This window comes from Bubalus kerabau, chromosome 18, assembly GCF_029407905.1.
Source record: "Bubalus kerabau isolate K-KA32 ecotype Philippines breed swamp buffalo chromosome 18, PCC_UOA_SB_1v2, whole genome shotgun sequence".
NCBI lineage: Eukaryota > Metazoa > Chordata > Mammalia > Artiodactyla > Bovidae > Bubalus > Bubalus kerabau.
In genome coordinates this window covers 37,311,818-37,334,138 of record NC_073641.1, presented here as the reverse complement: position 1 = coordinate 37,334,138, position 22,321 = coordinate 37,311,818, and the positions used below count along the sequence as shown (strand labels likewise).

At 43.7% G+C, this 22,321-nt stretch overlaps 1 protein-coding gene across 4 annotated transcripts in view; it reads left to right on the top strand.

Annotated features, from left to right (window-relative positions):
- The window catches only part of OSMR (oncostatin M receptor), a 68,163-nt gene extending 46,439 nt beyond the window's left edge, over positions 1–21,724 (top strand). For all 4 annotated transcript variants that reach the window (XM_055555335.1, XM_055555336.1, XM_055555337.1 and 1 more), the window contains 11 exons: positions 1,424–1,566; positions 3,911–4,064; positions 7,345–7,421; positions 9,212–9,434; positions 12,073–12,252; positions 13,374–13,478; positions 15,148–15,324; positions 15,958–16,125; positions 17,655–17,736; positions 18,762–18,834; positions 19,190–21,724. In XM_055555335.1, the coding sequence (XP_055411310.1) occupies positions 1,424–1,566; positions 3,911–4,064; positions 7,345–7,421; positions 9,212–9,434; positions 12,073–12,252; positions 13,374–13,478; positions 15,148–15,324; positions 15,958–16,125; positions 17,655–17,736; positions 18,762–18,834; positions 19,190–19,765 (1,958 nt within the window). In that variant the 3' untranslated portion in view covers positions 19,766–21,724. The remainder of the gene's footprint in view (positions 1–1,423; positions 1,567–3,910; positions 4,065–7,344; positions 7,422–9,211; positions 9,435–12,072; positions 12,253–13,373; positions 13,479–15,147; positions 15,325–15,957; positions 16,126–17,654; positions 17,737–18,761; positions 18,835–19,189) is intronic.
- Positions 21,725–22,321: the final 597 nt, after the last annotated feature.

Below are 22,321 nucleotides of genomic sequence, written 5' to 3'. Positions count from 1 at the left end.
GACACAGAAAATGTAAATGTTCAACTTACAAGATAATGCCAAATTCATTTCCAAAGTGGTTGTAGCAGTGTGTTCTCTCCAAATTGGTATTGTCGCCCTTTTCATTTTTGTCGGCTGAGTGAATGGAAAGTGGCATTTTGTGATGGTTTTGATCTGCACATCCTGAAGCTGCATATCTCTGTCTATATTTTGATTACACCTCCTCCTCTTTTATGAAATGTAGAATCTTTAGTCATGCTGCTCATTTTTTCTGGAATGCTTGTCCTTCTTTTACCTTCTTAATTCTACAGATCATTTAGATTTCAATTTAATTATCACTTCAGTCAGTCAGCTAATTACAGGGTAATGCCAGTCCAGCAGGCACTTCGGATCCAGCTGTGAACAGGATTGAGTAATTGCCCCTAACTGAGTATATGTGCTAGTGTGTGCTGGGGGAGAGGGTGGAGAGGGGGGTGTGGAGACACGCAGTAAATATATAAACAAGTTAATAGCATAACTCCAAGCACTGCTCAGTCCTGTGAAGAAGATAAAATTGAGGTAGGAGGGTAGAGAATGCCGGGGGTGCTGCTTCCGCTGGGATGAGGGCGCTGAAGGGTGGAGAGGCAGGAGACCTCTAGGGCATTTGGAGCAAAAGGAGTGGGTTAGAAAAGCTCTTGAGATGGGAACAGGCTCTGGGTGTTCCAGGGACAGAAAGAACGTTCCGTGTCTCTCCTGTGAGAGGAAGGAGCTTGGAGTGGTGGGCCATGGCCAGGTCACACAGCAGCTCTGGAAGGGGGTAAGATGGAAGGTGTTGTTATTTCAGATATTCAATTGATATTTTCAGTTCTAAAATTTCCATTTAATTCTTTTTTAAAAACTAGTTTTTTCTCCACTGAGAAGTGTTTTCCTTCATTTCAGGTGCATTTACTTTTACCTCATGGATCTGTTTTAAAGTCTTTATCTAATCGTTGTAGCTTCAAGGGACTCATCTTGATGCATGAGTTGATATCTGTTGATGGACTTTTCCCTTTGAAATTGGTGGCATTTTCTGTTTTTTGGTTTTGTTTTGTATGTCAAATGATTTTGGATTGTATTCTTGCCATTGTTAAAGTTACTTTGGTTAGACTCTGGATTCTGTTATATTCTCTTTGATGGGCCACTTCTCCAAGTTTCGATTCCCCTCTACATTCTTCCCTGCTTTTGTTTAAGAGTCCTCAGTTTTTTTTTTAAATATTTTTTCAGAGCTTCTAATATCATCAATGAGAGAGAAAGGCTGTAGTTGGCTTACTCTATCTTAGCTGCAAGTCTGGTTTTATTTGTCATTTTCTCAAAAATAAGCAAAAATGGTTATTGGGTAAAACATTGAAAAAATGAAGTGCCTATTTACCAAAGTCTTTTTGGATCTTCGCTTGAGTTTTTTTTATTTTTCAATTTCTTTTGGCAGTTCATCCACTGGCTCCCTATAAGTTGTTCCCTAAAACTGTCAGTGCTACAGATGCCACTATGACCTGGAAGGTATACTCCATAGGAAACAGTTCTGCACTTTTGTGTCAGCTTCAACTCCTTGGTGAAGGAAAAGTGATACAAGTAAGAGCTTAACTCTCTATTTTCAAAAATTTCTTTATGTCTAAACAGAGACCAGTGAATATAAAATCTCTTGAACTTTTTATTTCTGTGTGGGTTCAAATGGAAGGGATCATCTGTTTACAAGGTCCAGGAATATTATACAACCACTAAAAGGAATGGAAGTGGGTCATTTGTAGATACATGGATGAACCAGCCTGTCATGCAGAGTGAAGCAGTCAGAAATGGGAAAACAATGATCATATATTAATGCATAATGTGGAATCTAGAAAATGGTGCAGATGAACCTGTTTCCAAGGCAGAAATAGAGATGCAGATGTAGAGAAGGGACATGCGAACACGGGGGTGAGGGGAAGGAGGAGCGGAATGCTTTGGGAGACTGGGATTGACATATATACCCTACCACATATTAGGTTGGTGCAAAAGTAATCATGGTTTTGCATTGTTGAATTTTACTGTTTGATATTAGAATACATTCTTAAATAAATGTGGTTATGATACACATCATTTTAATGTGCACTTCTCACTTTATGTTTTTTGCTAATGACTTATGACTTGCTATTTATTTTATATTTATTTTAGACTAGGGAAATGATGTTAGACAAAAAGCAAATTCAAGCGATTTTCTTATTAGAGTTCAAAATGAGCCATAAATCAGCAGAGGCAGCTTGCAACATCAACAACACATTTGGCCCAGGAGTTGCTAACGAGTCTATAGCACAGTGGTGGTTCAAGAAGTTTTGCAAAGGAGACAAGAGCCTTGAAGATGAGGAGTGCAGTGACCGGCCATCGGAAATTGACAATGACCGACTGAGAGGATCATTTTACAACTACAGGAGAAGTTGCCAAAGAGCTCAGTGCTGGTCATTCTGTGGTAATTCAATATTGGAAGCAAATTAGAAAAGTGAAAAATCTCCATAAGTGGGTGCCTCATTAATTGACCAGAAATCACAAAAATCATCATTTTAAAGTGTCGTCATTTCTTATTCTATGCAAAAACAATTAACCATTTCTTGATCGGATTTTGATGTGTGATGAAAAGTGGATTTTATATGACAACTGGTGATGACCAGCTCAGTGGTTGGACCTAGAAGAAGCTCCAAAACACTTCCCAAAGCCAAACTTGCACCAAAAAAAGGTCATGGTCACTGTTTGATGGTCTGCTGCCTGTCTGATCCACTGCTACTGCTGCTGCTAAGTCACTTCAGTCGTGTCCGACTCTGTGCGACCCCAGAGATGGCAGCCCACCAGGCTCCCCCGTTCCTGGGATTCTCCAGGCAAGAACACTGGAGTGGGTTGCCATTTCCTTCTCCAATGCATGAAAGTGAAAAGTGAAAGGGAAGTCGCTCAGACATGTCTGACTCTCCGTGACCCTATGGACTGCAGCCCACCAGGCTCCTCCGTCCATGGGATTCTCCAGGCAAAAGTGGAGTGGGGTGCCATTGCCTTCTCCACTACAGCTTTCTGAATCCTGGCAAAACCATTACATCTGAGAAGCATGCTCAGCAAATCAGTGAGATGCACTAAAAACTGCAGTTCCTGGCATTGGTCAACAGAACAGCCCCAGGTCTTCTGCACGTCAATGTCTGAATGCACATTGCACGACCAATGCTTCAAAAGTTGAATGAATTGGGCTGTGAAGCTTTGCCTCATCCACTGCGTTCACCCAACCTTTCGCCAACCAACTACCACTTCTTGAAGCATCTCAACAATGTTTTGCAGGGAAAACGCTTCCACAACCAGCAGGAGGCAGAAAATGCTTTCCAAGAGTTTGATGAATCCCAAAGCACAGATTTTACACTATGGGAATAAACCAACTTATTTCTTATTGGCAAAAATGTGTGGATTGTAGTGGTTCCTGTTTTGCTTAATAAATATGTGTTTGAGCCTAGTTATAATGATTTAAAATTCATGGTCCGAAACCACAATTACTTCTTCACCAACCTATATAAAATGACTGGTGAGAAGCTGCTATATAGCACAGGAAGGTCAGCTCGGTGCTCTGTGATAACCAAGAAGGGTGGGACGATATGAGGTGGGAGGGAGGTCCAAGAGGGAGGGGATGTGTGTGTGTGTGCGTATAATGTATATATATAGATGATTCATTTCATTGTACAGCAGAAACTAACACAACATTGTAAAGCAATTCTATTCCAATTAAAAAAACAAAGGTCCAGGCAATTAATCATAAACCTCTAGAATTTAGAGATATTTTTCCTCGAAGAACTAGTTGTACTCCAGGTCTAGGTGTTCCGTGTGTGATTTGGTTTTATAATAAAGTATGCTCACTGGTACTTCTGACTTCTTCCTCCCCACCTCATCTTTTTTTTTTTTTTTTTAAATCAAGCAACACAATATCTCCGTCAGGCTGAATGGTGAGTACCTCTTAAGTGAACTGAAGCCGGACACAGAATATATGGCCCGTGTACGCTGTGCTTATGCCGACCACTTCTGGAAATGGAGTGAATTGATTAGCCAGAACTTCACCACAGCTGAAGCTGGTACGTTTGGCTCCCTGACATCCCAAGAATCTAAACGGACTGACAGGAGATGGGTGGGCTTCCCTGAGAACTTCTGCTCGTACCAAAAACTCAGGGGAAAGTGTTACAGCAGAGGCTGAGTACCATCTTTTTTAAAAAAAAGAAGTGAATTCAATGCCTAATGCAGTGTGGGTGGGAAGACATCTGCCTCAGACATTTCTTTGCCATCCAAGTTATTTCTACTGAACGTTTTCTCTGGGATTTTTAGTTTTCCAAAATGGTTTCTAAGCTCCTGGTATTGCTGGATTCCTGTTGGAACCGGGGCTCTGTAAATAAGTATGAACTTTTCATTCAGACGTGGGGACAAACAGTAGCATTTGTGCTGAGGAAAGCACTGATCTCATAGAAAACAGCCTTGGGCTGTGTCTGGAAGGTAGTATCTGGAAACCTAATCATCGTCAAGTCCTTCGTTCCAGCGACAGCAAACTGGGAGCTTTCTCATGATGCTCTCAGAGGTTGTTTCCTCAATAATGACTAAACAGAGAGTTTTCCTCCCAAATAACTACGTTTTAGACCACAAGTATTGCTCAGGAGATGAGATGGCCCAGCCCTGCATTCATCTCCTTCCAATCCCACACAATAGTCATGCCATCACCCGGCTAACGCGTGAGGCAGCCTGGGCCCGTAGACTGGGGGGACGCGCCAGCTTGCAGTTAATGAGCAGCAGACGTAACAACAGTAACCGGAGCACAGAGTGTTTAGTATGTGCCAGACGCCACTCCAAGGCTTCCCAGTGTTTTCCTCAAATCCTCCCACCGCCGTGCAGCAGGTCCTGTTAGTTTCCTCACTCAGTGGATGAGGCCCGGGAGGCACAGGGAGGATGAGGAGTTTCACAGGCCCCGCCAGCAAGGGACTGAGTCAGGACTGCGGCTGACACCCAGGCCAGTCGACTCCAGAGCTTCCCCCTCACCCAGACTGCAGCCTGCCTGGTGTGTCTCTCGGGGGTGTTATTACAGCCTGGAGAGCTTGTGGACTCAAATCCGGGCTGTTTTGCTGCCTAAGGAAGGATTGTATATATTTGTTTGATTCTATCTTGTTATTCATGTCTGCAGGCTGTGGATTTTTTTTTTTTTTTTTTTTTTCTGTTTCAGCCTGGAAGGGACATTTTAAAGCACTCTGACTGAGGGGGTAGTGAGGGCACCAAAATCCACACGTGGGCTGGTCTCCAGAGGTGCTCAGTAGCCTCTTCCCCTCATCAGGCCCTCCAAGAGTCCAGTCATTTTTTTCTAGTCGTATAGACCCCCCAAGAATCCTTGGAGCAGAGAGCCCCATTCCTGATGGTAATGTGGTGTATTCCTCAATTGTGGGCTTTCCAGGTGGCTCAGGGGGTAAAGAATCCTCCTGCAGTGCAGACAGGAGGTGCGAGTTCAGTCCCCAGGTCAGAAAGATCCTCTGGAGAAGGAAACGGCAACCCACTCCAGCATTCTTGCCTGGAGAATCCCATGGGCAATGGAGCTTGGCAGGCTATAGTCTATAGGGTCGCAAAGAGTTGGACACAACTGAAGCAACTGAGCAAAGAAGATTTGCTTTATCCTAATATTTTATACTTTAATATTGCTTTGGGGTTATTTTTTTTGCAAGTGTATTCCAAAATTATACCTAAAACTTAGTGGAAAGAAAAATACTTTACATTTTTTTTTTAGCATTTTTGGTAACTAGTTTATTTTAGATTATAATATCATAAGTCTGAAAATGCTTAACTTTGCTTTTGCAAAGTTAAAATCAGTTGAATCTACTGATGATGAACCTATACTTTTTCCACTCTGATAACACTTTGCTCAATGCTGGCAGAGTCGATGTTTATATGTATTATAATTCTACTTAAGCAGAATCACGGTGAGCAGCGATAAATGACCCCATGGGGAGATACTGTAGTGACATAAATATGGAGCACCATCAGCTGCGCTGCTGTTCTCCTTTTGTGCAGATGGTCACGTACAGACCAGCAGCGGGAGAGTCTGCACTGAGCTGGAAGTCTCATATGCTGCTCGAGTTTTTCAATATGTTTTATACTTAATATTGGCTTCTCTGATGGCTTGTTTAGCAAATTGAAATCTGCCTCTTAATAGATTTTTAAAATATATGGTCACCTTTATGTTGTGCTAGAAAGTGTTAGCAACTACAGGGAAAAAAAAAAAAAAGGAGTCTCTTAAATTTCAGAGATTTCCTTGGTGGCTCAGATGGTAAAGAATCTGTCTGTAATACAGGAGACCTGGGTTCAGTCCTTGGGTCAGGAAGATCCTCTGGAGAAGGGAATGGCAACCCAGTCTGGTATTCTTGCCTGGAGAATCCCATGGACAGATGAGCCTGGCGGGCTATCATCCATGGGGTTGCAAAGATTTTAAAAATATACGGTCACCTTCATGTTGAATAGAAAGTGTTAGCAACTATATGAAAAATTTTTTCATTTTTTAAAAAATTTCAGTTGTTGGGGACTGTAAACTATATTTTCATAAAGCAGAGAATTAAAATTTTATGTTATGTTGCAAAACAGTTTTCTTCTTGTGCAGAGATATGTTGAATCCAGTCATAAATCACTGGTCTACAGTTTAGTGGCAAGAATGACAAGGAGGCAAGGTCTTCTAGAACAGAGTAGGGTGAGGCGTACGGGGGGAGGTTTGCAGCCGGTGCCCCAAAGGCCCACACACAGGGAGCTGCCCTAGGCTCAGGCCAGGAACTGGGGGACAGGCGTGCATGGGGAGGAGGGGGACAAGGAAGGGATCCCAGGCTCTGACCACAGCCAGGAGCCAGCCAGTGTTCAGTCAGGAGAACTGGGCTCCACTTGAGGGTGTCCAACTGCAGCCTCCACCAGAGGGGCAAGCAAGTAGCAATGGTTTGCTGTGCCTAGAAATTCCAGAGATGGGAAATTTGCCTAACTGATCTAGCATTGGCCTGATGCAGGATTCTTGCCTAACTAAGCCCCTAGCATTGGACTGGCGCAGGGTTCCAAAATTCCTTGGTGGCTTCTTGAAGCTCTGAGGCTTGAGTTTCACAAAGGCCCCTGTGTCACTTCCCGTTCTGATGTAGCAGCCCTTTTGTAAAGCACCTACTGTGTGCCTGCCCCTTGTGAGGAGTGAACAGTGTGGCCACGGCCAAGTGTGTAGACATCACAGAGAGTGAAAAACCGAGATGCAGGCCTCGGACTGGCCGTGGTCACTTTGCTGACCGAACTAGAGGAAGGTTGAAAGTATTGTTCTACGTCCATGTTGTGACCCAGGAGCTTTCCTTTGGTTAATTTCAGCTCCATCGGAGGCGCCTGATGTCTGGAGAGATGTGACATTTGTGTCAGGACATCCAACGGTGACCTTGTTCTGGAAGGTAAGAGGCTAGAGGTTTAAAAAGACATTTTTGCTTGTCATTTGCTTTTCACCAAGATTAGATACTGATGTAGTCTTTCGATTGGGAGGGCTCTTCCGAGGAATCCTGTAGAATTTCTGACCTGATCGGGGAATCCCCACTCCGCATCCATACCCCTAACACTGGACCAGGGCCTCTGTCCTCGGCAGCCTCTTGCCTTGCCCGGGTGGCTGGTTCTGATGGTTAGAACTGCATCTCCTAACTTCCCCGCAGGCCTGCCCCTAACATCTGCAGGGCCCAGGGCATGAGGAGAAGTGGAAAAATATATACCATATTTTAAAGTTATGAATATTTATATTTGAAAGTTATAAGTCAAGCTTAAATATTGTAACAGAAATCAATCTAGTCCTTCTGTGTTGACTAATATGCCTTCATGACAACGTGGAAGGCCTGGTTTGTGTTGAGATGGTGGTAGTGGTGATTTAGTCACAAAGTCATGGCTGACTCTTTTTGATCCCATGGACTGTAGTTCACCAGGCTCCTCTGTCCATGGGATTTCCCAGGCAAGAATACTGGTTATGCTGTGCTGTGCTTAGTCACTCAGTCGTGTTCAACTTTGTGACCCCATGGACTGTAGCCCACAAGGCTCCTCTGTCCTTGGGGATTCTCCAGGCAAGAATACTGGAATGGGTTGCCATGCCCTCCTCCAGGGGATCTTCGCAACCCAAGGATCAAACCCAGGTCTCCCACATTGCGGGCGGATTCTTTACCAGCTGAGCCACCGGGAAAACCCCACTCAGAGCTCTTGAATTCCTGTGTTTAGTGCTAAAGCATGGCCATGCTGGGGGAGCTGGCCCCAGCCAGAGCCCACCCCGCTTTTCTTCCCACCTCCACTCTGGTCCTCCCCATCAGGGGGCTTGTTCACACACATGTGGATGTGCCAGTCTGTACAGGCAGGTTCTGTCCACACCCAGAGCCAACAGCTGCCCCAGCCTGATCTCAGGCCTGGGGGTGCACACATCAGGGGGCACCATCTGGCTGGGGGTTCAGGCCTTGGGAGTGGGCTTAGGGTTGTGTGGACAGAGAATTCTCTACCACCTGGAGGATCATCTAAAAGAGGGACCTTGGGCCCTGGGTCTGGGGAAGCACAGCTTGGGGGCAAGGGGGTGACAGAGCTGGTGGAGGGAGCACTCCAGGAGCCCAGCCCCCTCCTGTCTGGGGTTACCCCTGTCTTCCCTGCTCTGTACTCACTGTGGTGGTGGTGGTTTAGTTGCTAAATCATATCCGACTCTTACAACCTCATGGACTGCAGCCCGCCAGGCTCCTTTGTCCATGGGATTTCCTAGGAAAGAATAGTGAAGTGGGTAGCTATTTCCTCCTCCAGGGGATCTCTCCAACCCAGGGATCAAACCTGCATCTCCTGCATTGCAGGCGGAATCTTTACCGACTGAGCCCATACTCACCAAGTGTGTTTTAATCCAGGCTAAATAACCCCCTTCCTCTCGATTCCTTAATTGGTCATGCTTTGGACGTGATATGCTCTTAAGCTCACCCCCAAATGATCCTATTCTGTACTCAGTTTTAGTTAAGATAGAATGTCTGATTTCAAGTGGGGTTTATTTAGAAGGTTATTTTCTCTCTTAAACTGTTTTAATTTGCTCTGCGTGTGTGTGTGTGTGTGTGTGTGTGTGTGTGTGTGTGTGTGTGAATGTATAAGGCAATCAAAGGAGAGAAAAGATGAGAAAGTAATCGAGCAAACTCTTATTCAGAGGAAAGCCCATGTTGAAATGATTGTCGATATTTGTTTTCAGCCTCTATCAAAAGTGCACGCCAACGGGAAGATCCTGTTCTATAATGTGGTTGTGGAAAATCTCGATGAACCGTCCAGTTTAGAGGTCCTCTCTGTCCCTGCTCCAGCCAACAGCACAAAAGTAACCCTCAATCAGAGTTCTTACCAGATCTGTGTCACGGCTCACAACAGTGTGGGTCCTTCTCCGGCTTCCACAGTTGCCATTTCTGGACATCCTGGAAATGGTGAGTTTCTTTGGTTTTGTTTTTCTTCACTAGGAAAATGTTGATGGTGTTATTTGGTAGATATGAATAAATTGGAAAGAGTACTTTGGAGAGACAAAAGATGCAGCTGCCAAACACTGTCTGTCATTTTCTTTGGGTCCAGGCATGTTGGCGGGTTTCTGGGACAGTCTTCCTCGGTGTGGGAAGATTTCAGCCATGGGTCCGGACATTTCCCTTCCGGGGACTCTTCCACTGATTTGAGATCTCAAATTTTATTTAAATAAATGCAACACAAACAGTCCTAACAGAGTTAGAGTTGGTATGAACATGCTTTGTGGCTTATGGAACATGAGTTGCATTTCTTATATGGCAAAATATTTTGTCAATCTTGGCCACAAGGAGAACTAGCATTATCTTTCAAAAAGAGCTTTGCCAAAGCTGCGGAATAAATGATGATAACTGTCTAAACACTTAGCCTGTGAAAGTCCAAACAAGGTGGAAATGACCTTACATGTACAATCAATAATGGTGTTACTTTCCTTCCTGGGAGAGCTATGAAAGGGGGTTGGTTGCACTAACCCCGCCCCCAGTGGTACACACACACAGACACTGCACACTTGGACAGCACCCCACAGACATCCTAAATTCACTTGTGAACCTTGCAATAATGTCACCCTTCAGTTGCTGCTATAAACATTGTCAGACCCTGCTTGTGGGGTTATGTCGCTTTATACCTGTTATTCAAATTAGGCTTACATTTAGGTTAAATGGGCTAGATTGGAGGGTGTTATTATTTTGTCTTATTTATTTTGGTTAAGAACCATCCAGTGTGTCAAGTAAGAAAAAGAACTTGGGATTGTGCCACAGAAGAAAAACTAAGGAGTCACTTGACCTAATCTTTGCTTTTGAAGAACTATATCAGAGAAGGAAGTGAATGGTTGTATTCTGTCTTTGTTAGGAACAGAACAGAAAGGGTGAGCATTTCATTCACCCCTAGGGGAGCTGATAGATAAAAGAAACTCTACCTCCAGGGAGGCTCAGCTCAAACAACTCTGCTAAACACTCTTCTTTTTTGGGGTCATCCTCATCTGTGGGTTCCTACCCTGTCTTCCTTCCTCATGCCCTGCCTTCAGAACCCACTCCATCCTTTTGTGAGGCTCTATCCAGCCTTCTGATATGGTCCAGATTCTTATGTCTCTCGTGTGGATAAAGGCACTGATGTGCTATGAGACAGACCAAGGAGGTTCAGCCAATTCATGCTAAAGTGTGAATGACTGAAAAGAAAAGATTCCCTTTTTCTTTGCCTTTCCCTTCATTTCCCTTCTTCATTTGCAAGGTTAGAGAAGCAGCTTGGGAGAGTTACGCTTTAAGTTTGGGGTGAAATTATAGTCAGTGTGAATAAATGGAAAATGTCAGTTTCAGCATGAAAGAGATTTGTGTCTCTGATGAAGAAAGACAGAAGCTGTGTGGGTAGGATAGACACAGGCCTTCGTGGGAACCCCTGACCTTATACCTGGGGCTGCACGTTTGTTTGGGTGCTCCCAGCTGGATGATAATTTGGTGCCCTGGAAAATTTAATAGCACCCATCAACATTCAGCTGTAATTAGAATTGCCAGATAAAAGAAAAGATGCCTCATCAAATATGAGTTGCAGAGAAACAAGAAGTACATTTGGAGTATTAAGTCCATCCCAGGTCATATCTGCTTGTACCACACTGGTTGCCTCTCTGAACAGCCGCTTGCAGGCCCAGTCCTTGATCAGAGTCTGCTTTCACTTAAGTGACCACCTGGGTCCACTGCCTTCTGAATAGTGGGAGGCTGTGGAATCTGCCTTGGAAACAGAAGTTCTTATCCCTCCAGACCTAGACTGACCTGCTTGAAATCAGCAGAGCTGTAGTCCATTGAGACCATCACCTTTTTTTGTCCAGTTGTCGGATGTTAGGAAGACTACCCTGGTGCATAAAATACATTGAGGCAGCATCCTAGGTCCTAAGTACTGTCACACCCTTCCATAATCTGACTCTGTATGTATGTGAGTCGTTTTCTCCTTTTTTGCTCTGCGATCACCTCAGTTTCTACCCCTAACATCTTGGAGACAGGAGTTCATTCTGGGACAGCCAGCATTGTGTGGGGGAATAAGCTGAATTATTCAACAGATAATTTTTGAAAGTAGATCAAGTACCAGACACAGTTCTAGGTCAAAGGTCAACTACTTTTTCAGTAAAAAGGCAGAGCATAAATATTTTAGACATTAATGTAGGCACGACAGTCATCATTTTCCAATCTGTATTTTATATCCTTTGTTTTTAACAACACTTTAAAAATCTTAGAACTGTTCTTCGTAAAAACAAGCTTTCGAGGCTGGATTTGTTCCACCAGCGGTCCTGCCTGCTGATCCCTGTCGTAGGAGCTGATGTTTCTTTGGGTCTCTCAGGACAAGGGACATTTGAGGGGCAGGTGTGAATATTTATTGGGAGTGAGAGGTAGGAAAAACCTGATGAAAACATCCCTCCTGCCCTTATCCTAAGCCCTGTCGCAATTACAGAGGGAAGGCTTGACCTGCTAGATACACAGCATATTCAAGCTTATTTTCTTTAGATACTTTTGCAGAATGTCTGATTAATTAAATCTGAAGCATTGCCCTCTTTGTAACGTACAGAAAATGTTGAAGAAGGAAGAATGAATGGTACCGAGGATGGATTTCCCATGTCTTGGAAACCCCAATCCAGAAATGCCACAGGTTACGTTGTGGAGTGGTGTGACAGCCCCCAGCACCTTCCCTGTGTTCTCCGGTGGAAAAACCTAGGCCCCACTAACACAGGCACAGTCATTAGCTCGGGTAAGAACCTTCTGTATTCCCATCTCGCTCCATCCACCTGGTTCAACTAGGGTTTCTGGACCATCTCAGATACTCTGTGCTCACTGATAACTCCAAATCCCGCGTGGGTCTTGGAGTTCAAGTTTTGCAGTGATGTGGCCTAAGTTTTGACCTTTATATTTACTTTTACAGAGCCATCCAGATGTAAGTTCATACGGTTCATGAATTTGTTCTAAGCCAGCAGTCTCAAATGAATAGCAAAAGACCTTTGTAACAGTCGTCCTGAGAGCTTTTACAAAAGCAAAGATGTGGATTTGGAAGACGTAGGAGTAGAGTTGATGGTAGTCGATTATCAACTCCTTCCGTTTCAGTGCAACTTGTAGAGCGTGGTCTCTTTCCCCGCCACACTGGATTTGTCTTTTCCAGGTTGCAAGTGTAGCAAAGGTTAGTGGCTTGAGCAGTGGGTTAGTGGCGCCATCTGCTGGTCACAAGGTAGAGCTGTGGAAATGGTCGATCCAGAGAGCGAGTGATGAAGGAAATGGCAAACCCCTCTTTTGCCTGGGAAATCCCGCGGACAGAGGAGCCTGATGGGCTACAGTCCATGGAGTTGCAAAAGTAGGGTATGACTTAGCGACTAAACTACCACCACCCCACCACTTGAGGGTGACTGATGAGGCTCAGGTGGGGTCATTCGGGTGGCTGGCGGGAATGAGGAGGAGTCTTCCCTTTCTTGAGCAGTGTTAAGGGTGTGGGGTGAGGGGCAAGTGAGTTACCCGAAGCAGATATTCCAGGCGCTTGCCTCTCATGGGCGGAGAAAGGGCGCGTCGCTGGCGGGAGATTTAGAGTCAAAAAAGAGTTTTACATGGTTTTCTGGTTCTGGTTGAATTCTGCACCCAGTTTTATGCACATGGATAAGGGTATTTTGAGAGAGGATGATGTAGAAAACAGTCCCCCATTGTCAGATATGCTGGAGGATTTCAAGGCTCAGGGGAAGGAAGGAAGATGGTAGAGATGAAGGGCAGAAACTCCGAGGAGGAAGATTTTTTAAGGGGACCCAAATTCATTTTTCTTTCTTTCCCTTTTCAGAAATAAAGAGAATGTCATCCTGTGTTATTGACAATCTGTTGACTTTTCTTCTCTAGGTGCTTTTAGACCAGGGGTTCGCTACAACTTCAGAATTTATGAAATTTCTACAAAAAGGATGGCCCATTTATTAGAGAAAAAAGCTGGCTATTTGAAAGAACTGGGTAAGTTTAAAGCATTTACTGTGTCCATGGGTAGACTTGTTCAGGACAATTCAGAGACTCTTTGCTTCAGCTTTAGGAAAATTACAGCACCTTTCCTGATTTTCAGTGTGCTATTTATTCTGGCCATTGGGTTTTTTAAAACATTATTTTTTAATCATAAACATAAAACATTTTCATTAAAGACAATTCATGAAATGTTATGCCAAAGATGACAAAACTGGCTGATTTTACCATCCAAGGGCACATATCCAGAGTTAATGTTTTGTGTGTGTGCTTTCTCAGTACAGGCATGCACTTTGATATAAAAATCAGATCTTACTCTATGCAGTTTTGTAAAGTCCTTTTTGACTCGTGTCACTAAGTAATATTTAACTTTTCAGTCATTATGACTGCAAACTGCCTCATGGTTTGCATATGGCAAATCACCCATCTTTGGACTTTTAGGATGATTAAAATTTTTTTTTCAATTAAAAACTATAAAATTCACCCTCAATTTTCTTGCAGTCTCTAATATTCAATCTCTCTCTTTTTCTTGGCCAAATCCCCTTATTGTCTTATCTGACTCACCATCATTTTAGCTGAATCTTTGTCCATTACTCTGATAATGGTTTTTAAGTAAAGTCCTAGAGGTAGAATACTTGAACCAGAAGGTTGAACTTCTTAAATACAGTTTTACAGTTTTTGACTTTTGGCAGATATACTGTGAAATTGCTGCCCCTCTCAGACATTGTACTTTGATTCCACCAGCAACATGGGCAAGTTTTGATCCTTTCATGTGGTTGCTTATTTAGCTTCTTGGCATCCAGGGTTTCACTGGGAGCTGGGCGGCTGGGTCATTAACCTTGCATCAATCAGACCAGCTTTTAGTGTTCTCCATTGAGTGGGTGCTGTTCCAGACAGGCAGGAGGGGTGTTTCTGTGTGTGTTGGCGGGCACAGGCCAGGCATGCACCAGCCTATGTGCTGAAACAGTCTCAGGGCAGCCTCAGAATAAACTCTTCCCACACTTGGACAGGGCCTTCCCAGGTGGCACGAGTGGTGAAGAACCCTCCTGCCAAGGCGGGAGGCCTAAGAGATGTGGGTTCAGTCTCTGAGTCGGGAAGATCCTCTGGAGGAGGGAATGTGGCCCACTCCAGTCTTCTTACCTGGAGAATCCCATGGACAGAGGAGACTGGTGGGCTGAGGTCCAGAGGGTTGCACAGAGTCAGACACAACTGAAGTGACTTCACACACACACACATACACTTGGACAACTGTGCGTTGCCACTGCCTGGGAACTAAAACTCTTCAAAGCCACCCTGACCTCTTCAAATATAACCCTTCCTCCTCCTCCCTTCCCCCTACTTCAGTTCATTCTCCCAAACACTGTTTAGAATTCAGGCACAGAAAAAAGTCTAGGGAAGCCTTTATTTTCTTTTTTGCTGTGTGACCTTGCGCAAGTTATTGAATCTCTCTGGGCTTCCATTTCTACTTCTGGGAGAGGCAAGGCTTGAACAAGACGAAGCTTGTTCCTTCCCAGCTCTCACGAACAAAGTCAGAGAAAAAGATAAGAGTCCTTCACTTGTCATAAGCACCTATGGAGTGGGCTGTGGTTCTACCTTCAATTTACATGAATGCTCTGAGACTGCTTCCAAATTGTGACTCTTACATTATCTCACCTTCCTTTCTTAGCTCCTTCATACAACCCTAAAGTGAATATGACTAACTTGACCTCCCACTCCTTCACTCTGAGTTGGAAGGATTATCCCACCGAATCTCAAACTGGTTTTATACAAGGGTACTATGTCTACCTGAAATCCAAGACAGGGGAGAAGTGCCACCGGGGATTTGAAAAGACATTTCTTACAGGTGACACTTTTTTTTTTTTTTTTCCAGTCTGTTTTCAGTTTCAAGATCTCCTTACTTGAAATCATTGGAAAGGCTACCAGCCATCTCTGATCGTGTCCAGGCTGATTTCTGTGCTCGCATGCTTTAATCATCGAATAGTGTCCTTAAATTAGTAGGGTGGACAGGACGATGGGGGCCAGGATTTTAACTTACTTAAAAACAATATGGCCCGGTATTTTTAGAAGCACTTGAAGTACTCCCAGCTCCTTAAGACAACCTACTTACTGCTTAGGAAACTTGCTTGCTAACCTCATTTTCTTTTTTTGACTTTGTTAAAGCTTATCGCAATGTATTCTAAGTAGCTCTGGCAAGCTCTTACTCTCTCTCTGGCAGATTTGAGTCCCACCCCCGCCCCGCACCCCACCCCCAATCAGGAATAGCCTTTGCTTAGTGGAGTGCTCGTCTTGCTTGCCATCTCCCAAACATCTTAGTGTTCCCAGTGTGATGAAATTATGATTTCATTTTTGATTGGTTTAGAAATGTTGGCAGTGCTGAGTCCACAGAAGTATTAGTGCCTGACTGTCTCACAAGATCTTTATTACACTCTTAATCATTTTTTTCTTCTTAAAAAAAAATTTTTTTTTTTTAAAACAGATAATTCAGTATGTTGCAAATACACAATTGACAACCCGGATCAAAAGACATTTGTTGTGAAAGACCTACAGCCAGAATCTGTCTATGAGTTTTTGGTCACTCCTTATACAAGTGCTGGTGAGGGTCCCCTGGATGACTTCAGAAAGGTCACGACTCCGGATGAATACTGTGAGTTTTTCCACATCAAAACTCTTCTCTTAGGAGTTCCTGGGGAACTGACAAATGACACACAGTTGTGGACTTGGTCTAGATCAGGAATGTTGAAACCTTTCTTCTCTGTCTTTGTCTCTTTCTTTCTCTAGATGAAACTCAGGAAAGAAAAAAAAAAAAAGTTACACAGAATCCCACAACATACAATAGATAAGAGTGAAGCTAATCTGACTGATCTATGACCTGGAAACTTTCTCAGTCCCAGAACAGTTTGAAAATCACAGATAGCATATTTTAGTGTTGACTTGGGAAGACCCTTATGAGTTCTATCTAGAGAGGGGTGGGGGTGTTTTTGTCAGCAGAAATATATGTACATGTGAATGACTATCAGCCTTCAAACGCCCTTGTATGATTTCCTTTTATAAAAGTGGATGTTTCACAACCTATCTGCACTGTTCTTTGGTGGATTTGCAAGCAGTGAGAACTGGAAGATGGGCATTTATGAAAATGAAGTACAGGTTGATATATCTGAGAAATAAAAGTAGAACAATTACCTAGGTTATGACTTGGGTAATTTTATCAGACCCTAACTAGAAAGGGTGCATTAGTCAGTTTTCAGTGGGTAATAAAATACCCTGCGGTGCTAGAGAAGACTCTTGAGAGTCCCCTGGACAGCAAGGAGATCAAACCAGCCAGTCCTAAAGGAAATCAATCTTGAATATTCATTGGAAGGACTGATGTTGAAGCTCCAATATTTTGGCTACCTGATGTGAAGAGCCCATTCATTGGAAAAGACCCTGATGCTGGGAAAGATTAAGGGCAGGAGAAGGGGGCAACAGAAGATGAGATGGACATGAGTTTGAGCAAACTCCAGGAGATAGTTAAGGACAGGGAAGCCTGGTGTGCTGCAGTTCATGGGGTCGCAAAGAGTTGGACATGACCTAGTGACTGAACAACGAATAACAAAAATACCTCCAAATCTCAGTGGCATACAGAAACAAATCTGTCTGTTCATGCTCCTGGCTTGGCTGACGCAGGTTGAACCCAGTGGGGCTCCAAGCTTCAGGCACGTTTAGGTCTGTTCCATGGAGTTTGTTAGTTCTCTGAGGCTCAGGTTGAAGGACAGTGGCTCTGAGGGACCAGCTCTGCTCAGAGTGCATCACAGGAACACACGAGCAAGCCAACTCTAAGCACACTCAACTCGGCTACCAGCGTGACCACTACTCACCTCCCATTGGGCAAACCAAGCCATGGCTGAGCCTCCAAGTCAAGGGGCTGGAGTATACTTCTCATACAGAGAGGGAGTGAAGAATGGGGAGTAATGATCCATTCTGTCAGGAGAGGTAGCGAGTTTGAGCCACAAGTATTAAGGGCAAATGGATCCCTGTGTTGGCTGGTTGGCGTCTCACACCCTGCTCCCCACCAGTCAGACAGCACTCATGGTGAATCTTGCACAAATAGAGTTTTGAGAAATAACAGACATGTAAAATTTATTTCTTTGAGGGACAAGCAGTCACTAAAAAATCCCTTTCTTTTCCCTTCTCCAGCCCATATACTGATACACATCATTCTCCCCATGATTTTCTGCGTTTTGGTCATCATGATCATCTGCTACCTAAAAAGCCAGTGGTAAGTGTGTGGGGAAGGTTTCATCCAAGAAGAGAGTCAAAGAAAAAATCTAGAAAGGAATTTAATAAGATAGAAATCCCACTGGATCATATGAGGCAAAGTGCTAGAATGGAAAGGACAAAGGAAGATTTGGTAAAAATATGAAAAATTTTGAATAATCTTGTTTATCAACAGATAAGCAAGAAGTCAATACATAAGGAAACTATTTGAAAATATTGCAAAACTTGTTTAATAGCAATAGCTAATATTTATATTTCCCTTTACCATGTGCTTGGCAGTGTTTTCAGTGCTTTACATATAACAACTCACTCAGTCTTTCCAACACCATCACTACCATAATGATCTCCATCGAACCAGTGAGGAAATCAAATCATCAGTTCATTTCAGTTCAGTCGCTCAGTCGTGTCCGACTCTCTGCGACCCCATGAATCGCAGCACGCCAGGCCTCCCTGTCCATCACCAACTCCCAGAGTTCACTCAAACTCACGTCCATCGAGTCGGTGATGCCATCCAGCCATCTCATCCTCTGTCATCCCCTTCTCCTCCTGCCCCCACCCCTCTCAGCATCAGAGTCTTTTCCAATGAGTCAACTCTTCGCGTGAGGTGGCCAAAGTCCTGGAGTTTCAGCTTCAGCATCATTCCCTCCAAAGAACACCAAGGGCTGACCTCCTTCAGAATGGACTGGTTGGATCTCCTTGCAGTCCAAGGGATTCTCAAGAGTCTTCTCCAACACCACAGTTCAAAAGCATCAATTCTTCGGTGCTCAGCTTTCTTCACTGTCCAACTTTCACATCCATACATGACCACTGGAAAAACCATAGCTTTGACTAGATGGACCTTTGTTGGCAAAGTAATGTCTCTGCTTTTTAATATGATATCTAGGTTGGTCATAGGAAGGTTAAAAAGCTTGCTTAAGGTTACAGTGTTAAGAGTGATAAAGCAAGGATTAATCTGACTCCAGGTTTCTCACTCTTAACCATTCCACTCTATTGCAAAATTCAGTGTAATTTTTGTTGGTTTTCCAGGTTGAAGGACAAGTGTTATCCTGACATTCCCGACCCTTACAAGAGCAGTGTCCTGTCATTAATAAAATTCAAGGTAAATGCTGGGAAATTCTAGGGATACCATGTACTTCTTAAAGACTAACCCAGGGGTTGGGCTATAATAATCATACATTCCTAGACCTCCTCAGGAAGATATAACAAAGCAAGAGCCACCTCTGCTCCCCTAGCCATGAAATGAGTGAACCCAGCTGTGACTTCTTCTGTCAGGGTCTGTCCTTTGGTTTTCAGCATCACCTCCTTGTGATCACCACCATTAACTTGTGACCAGGATAAAACACACAAAAAAGTGAAGCTCTCAGTGCATTTCACATACTTTATATACCATCACACACACACACACACACACACACACACACATTATCTTTGCCCATTTTCTGTTTCTGTTTCAGGAGAATCCTCATATAACAATAATGAACGTCAATGACTGTGTTCCAGATGCTATTGAAGTTGTAAACAAGCCCGAAGGGAGTAAGATACAGTTCATAGGCACTAGGAAGTCACCCACAGAAACTAAAGGTACTAAGCCTGCCTATCTGGACCTGCTCCCAACAGAGAAGAACTACTCTGGCCCTGCTCCTTGCATCTGTTTTGAGAACTTCACCTATAATCAGGCAGCTTCTGACTTGGGTTATTGTGGACATTTCCCAGTAACCCCTCAAGCCCCACACTGTCAGCTGGGACCACTGACTTCACCTGAAAATTTACTAAAGACACTGGAACAAAACTACATGAACTCCCTGGGGGAAATCCCAGCTGGAGAAGCTAATTTGAATTATGTATCCCAGTTGGCTTCACCCATGTCTGGAGACAGGGAGAGCCCACCAACAAATCCACCAGAGCCAGCACTCTGTTCAGAGTATAAAATGCAAATGGCTATTCCCCTGGGTCTTGCCTCCCCCGCCCCAAGTGAGAACAGCAGCCTGTCCTCCACTGCCCTTTTAGATCCGAGTGAACACTGCCACTAAGCAGAGTGCCCACTTCATATCCTTACGCTACACAGACACTAGTAGAAGCATAGCTGGCACTGTTCACCACCAGATACCTCGGGGCTCAATCCCAGTGAATTATCACCACTGGAAGGTCTGATTTATATGGTTTTGCTAGGTTTCAAAGGTCAGAAAGCTATGAAATTTAACATCTGTGCTTGGAGCAGGCTTGCCGTGGAAATGGCAGGATCGTGTGAACAGGCTTACCTTGCACGTTCACCTTTATGACAGCAGACCTGGCACTTGACAGAGAGACAGACCGCATCCGCTCAATATTGGACGGGGTTAGCAAGAAAGCATTTCCAGTAAGTTTTACCACACATTTTGTATCTTAAGGGTAAAGGAACTAGATTTCAGGCCACAGAAGATTCGTTATGGGAGCATAAATTGTCAAGGTTAATTTATTCTGGGTGTGTTTAATGAAGTCACATATTTGAGACCAAAACAGATTTTAGACTTGCTTTTAAGTGGTGACAGTAGTAAGATGAACTCTTCCTATTCAGTTCAGTTCAGTTCAGTTGCTCAGTCGTGTCCGACTCTTTGCGACCCCATGAATCGCAGCACGCCAGGCCTCCCTGTCCATCACCAACTCCTGGAGTTCACCCAGACTCACGTCCATCGGGTCAGCGATGCCACCCAGCCATCTCATCCTCTGTCGTCCCCTTCTCCTCCTGCCCCCAATCCCTCCCAGCATCAGAGTCTTTTCCAATGAGTCAACTCTTCGCATGAGGTGGCCAAAGTACTGGAGTTTCAGCTTTAGCATCATTCCTTCCAAAGAAATACCAGGGCTGATCTCCTTTAGGATGGACTGGTTGGATCCCCTTGCAGTCCAAGGGACTCTCAAGAGTCTTCTCCAACACCACACTTCAAAGGCATCAATTCTTCGGCGCTCAGCCTTCTTCACAGTCCAACTCTCACATCCGTACGATTAGACCTTATCTAATAGGTAAGCCATGCAAATGAATTGATGAGGTCCCCACAGTTGTCCTTCTGTTGTTTACCACAGTTAAGGAGTGGGGCTGGCACAGAAGCCCTGCCTCAGTGTCAAGATTATAGCACTCCTACTTAGTAGACACATCTATAATTTTTGATGACTACCTCAGAATAGAAGGAAAATGTCATTAATTTCATTCACATTTTATGGTTCATCTTTTTTTTTTTTCCAAGAACTATGATATATACATGACCTGTTTCCAGTAAGCCTCTTTTGGATTCTCCAGTAGGTTGTCTGGGCCAAGATAACACCTTCACTGTCTCCTTCTATTCCTATGATGGTATAACTGTAAAAGGCTATGTAGAGTGGGAATTCCTTAATGGCTTGGCAGGAGCTGTCTCTTTGAACCAATATATGCAAAGCACCTACCTGCTATGTAGCAGTGTTCAGTCATGCTCGAGTTCCTTTCCCTTCTCTCTGCCCAACAACCCTTAATGTTTACTTACCGTATTTCTAAATAAGCGTGATTAGGGGCTCCTTTCTCTGCTGTGGTGGAGATGGTGCTGCCTGTGCCTCCGGTACCAAATGGCCCGTGTCACACCATCCCCACTATGAAGAACAAGCGAGAAGGAGCCACAGCTGAAAGGAAGATGGCTGTTAACTGACCTAAATATACACAAACCAGGACTTCTGCTCATTCTTTTTAACTTTTTCCTTCCATATAACTATGCTTTTGGCTGGAATAATGGACTATGTACACCTAACACAGTACAAACAAGTATCTTGATTAGTCTGTTTTGAGAAGACTTTGGGGCCAGTATTGTTATCATTTAGCCTCTTTGTGTCTGTCATGATGTAATTATAAAAATACATGGAAACATCAATGATGGTGATGATTGATTTGTAAGTAGTATCTTTTGTAAAGATATTCTTTAGAAAAATAATGCACAAAACCTTGAAGTCATTTCTGTTGCCTAAGCCTTAATTAAAATATTTCATCACTGCATTATTTTGTGTTTTCTCTATATCAGTGAAGTGAAACTCTTGCAATTATCCTAAGTGATAAATCACGTTCTGAGCTTACTAGAACTGTAAATTCCTAGGTGCCGCTCCAAATCTCCCTACCAAAATCTGTGTGGCACAAGGCCTGGAATACATCCCAGGTACTCAGATACACACTCAACTTTGAGAATCACTGACCTGAGTCAAACAAAGATGTCTTTCTGAAATGTAACAACACACCAATGGGAAATGGCTGGGTTTATATAACTTTGTCCTTACAGTATCACTATGACCCTAGTTTTGGCTCTAAACATTCCTTTCCCATGTCCATAAATAATCAAATAACAGTATTTAAAGACTATATTCCACTTAACAGCATTGTTTTAAGAAGTGTTATTCAGAAACTTTGAAATTTGTGTCAGAATCAACAGGATTAAAAGAAAAAACCAACTCATGGAGAATTTCAAATATAGATAGAAACAGGAGTTTAACAAACCCTTATGAACTATCCCTGGTAGCTCAGATAGAAAAGAATCTGCCTGCAATGCAGGAGACCTTGGGTTTGATCCTTGGGTTAGGAAGATCTCCTGGAGAAGGGA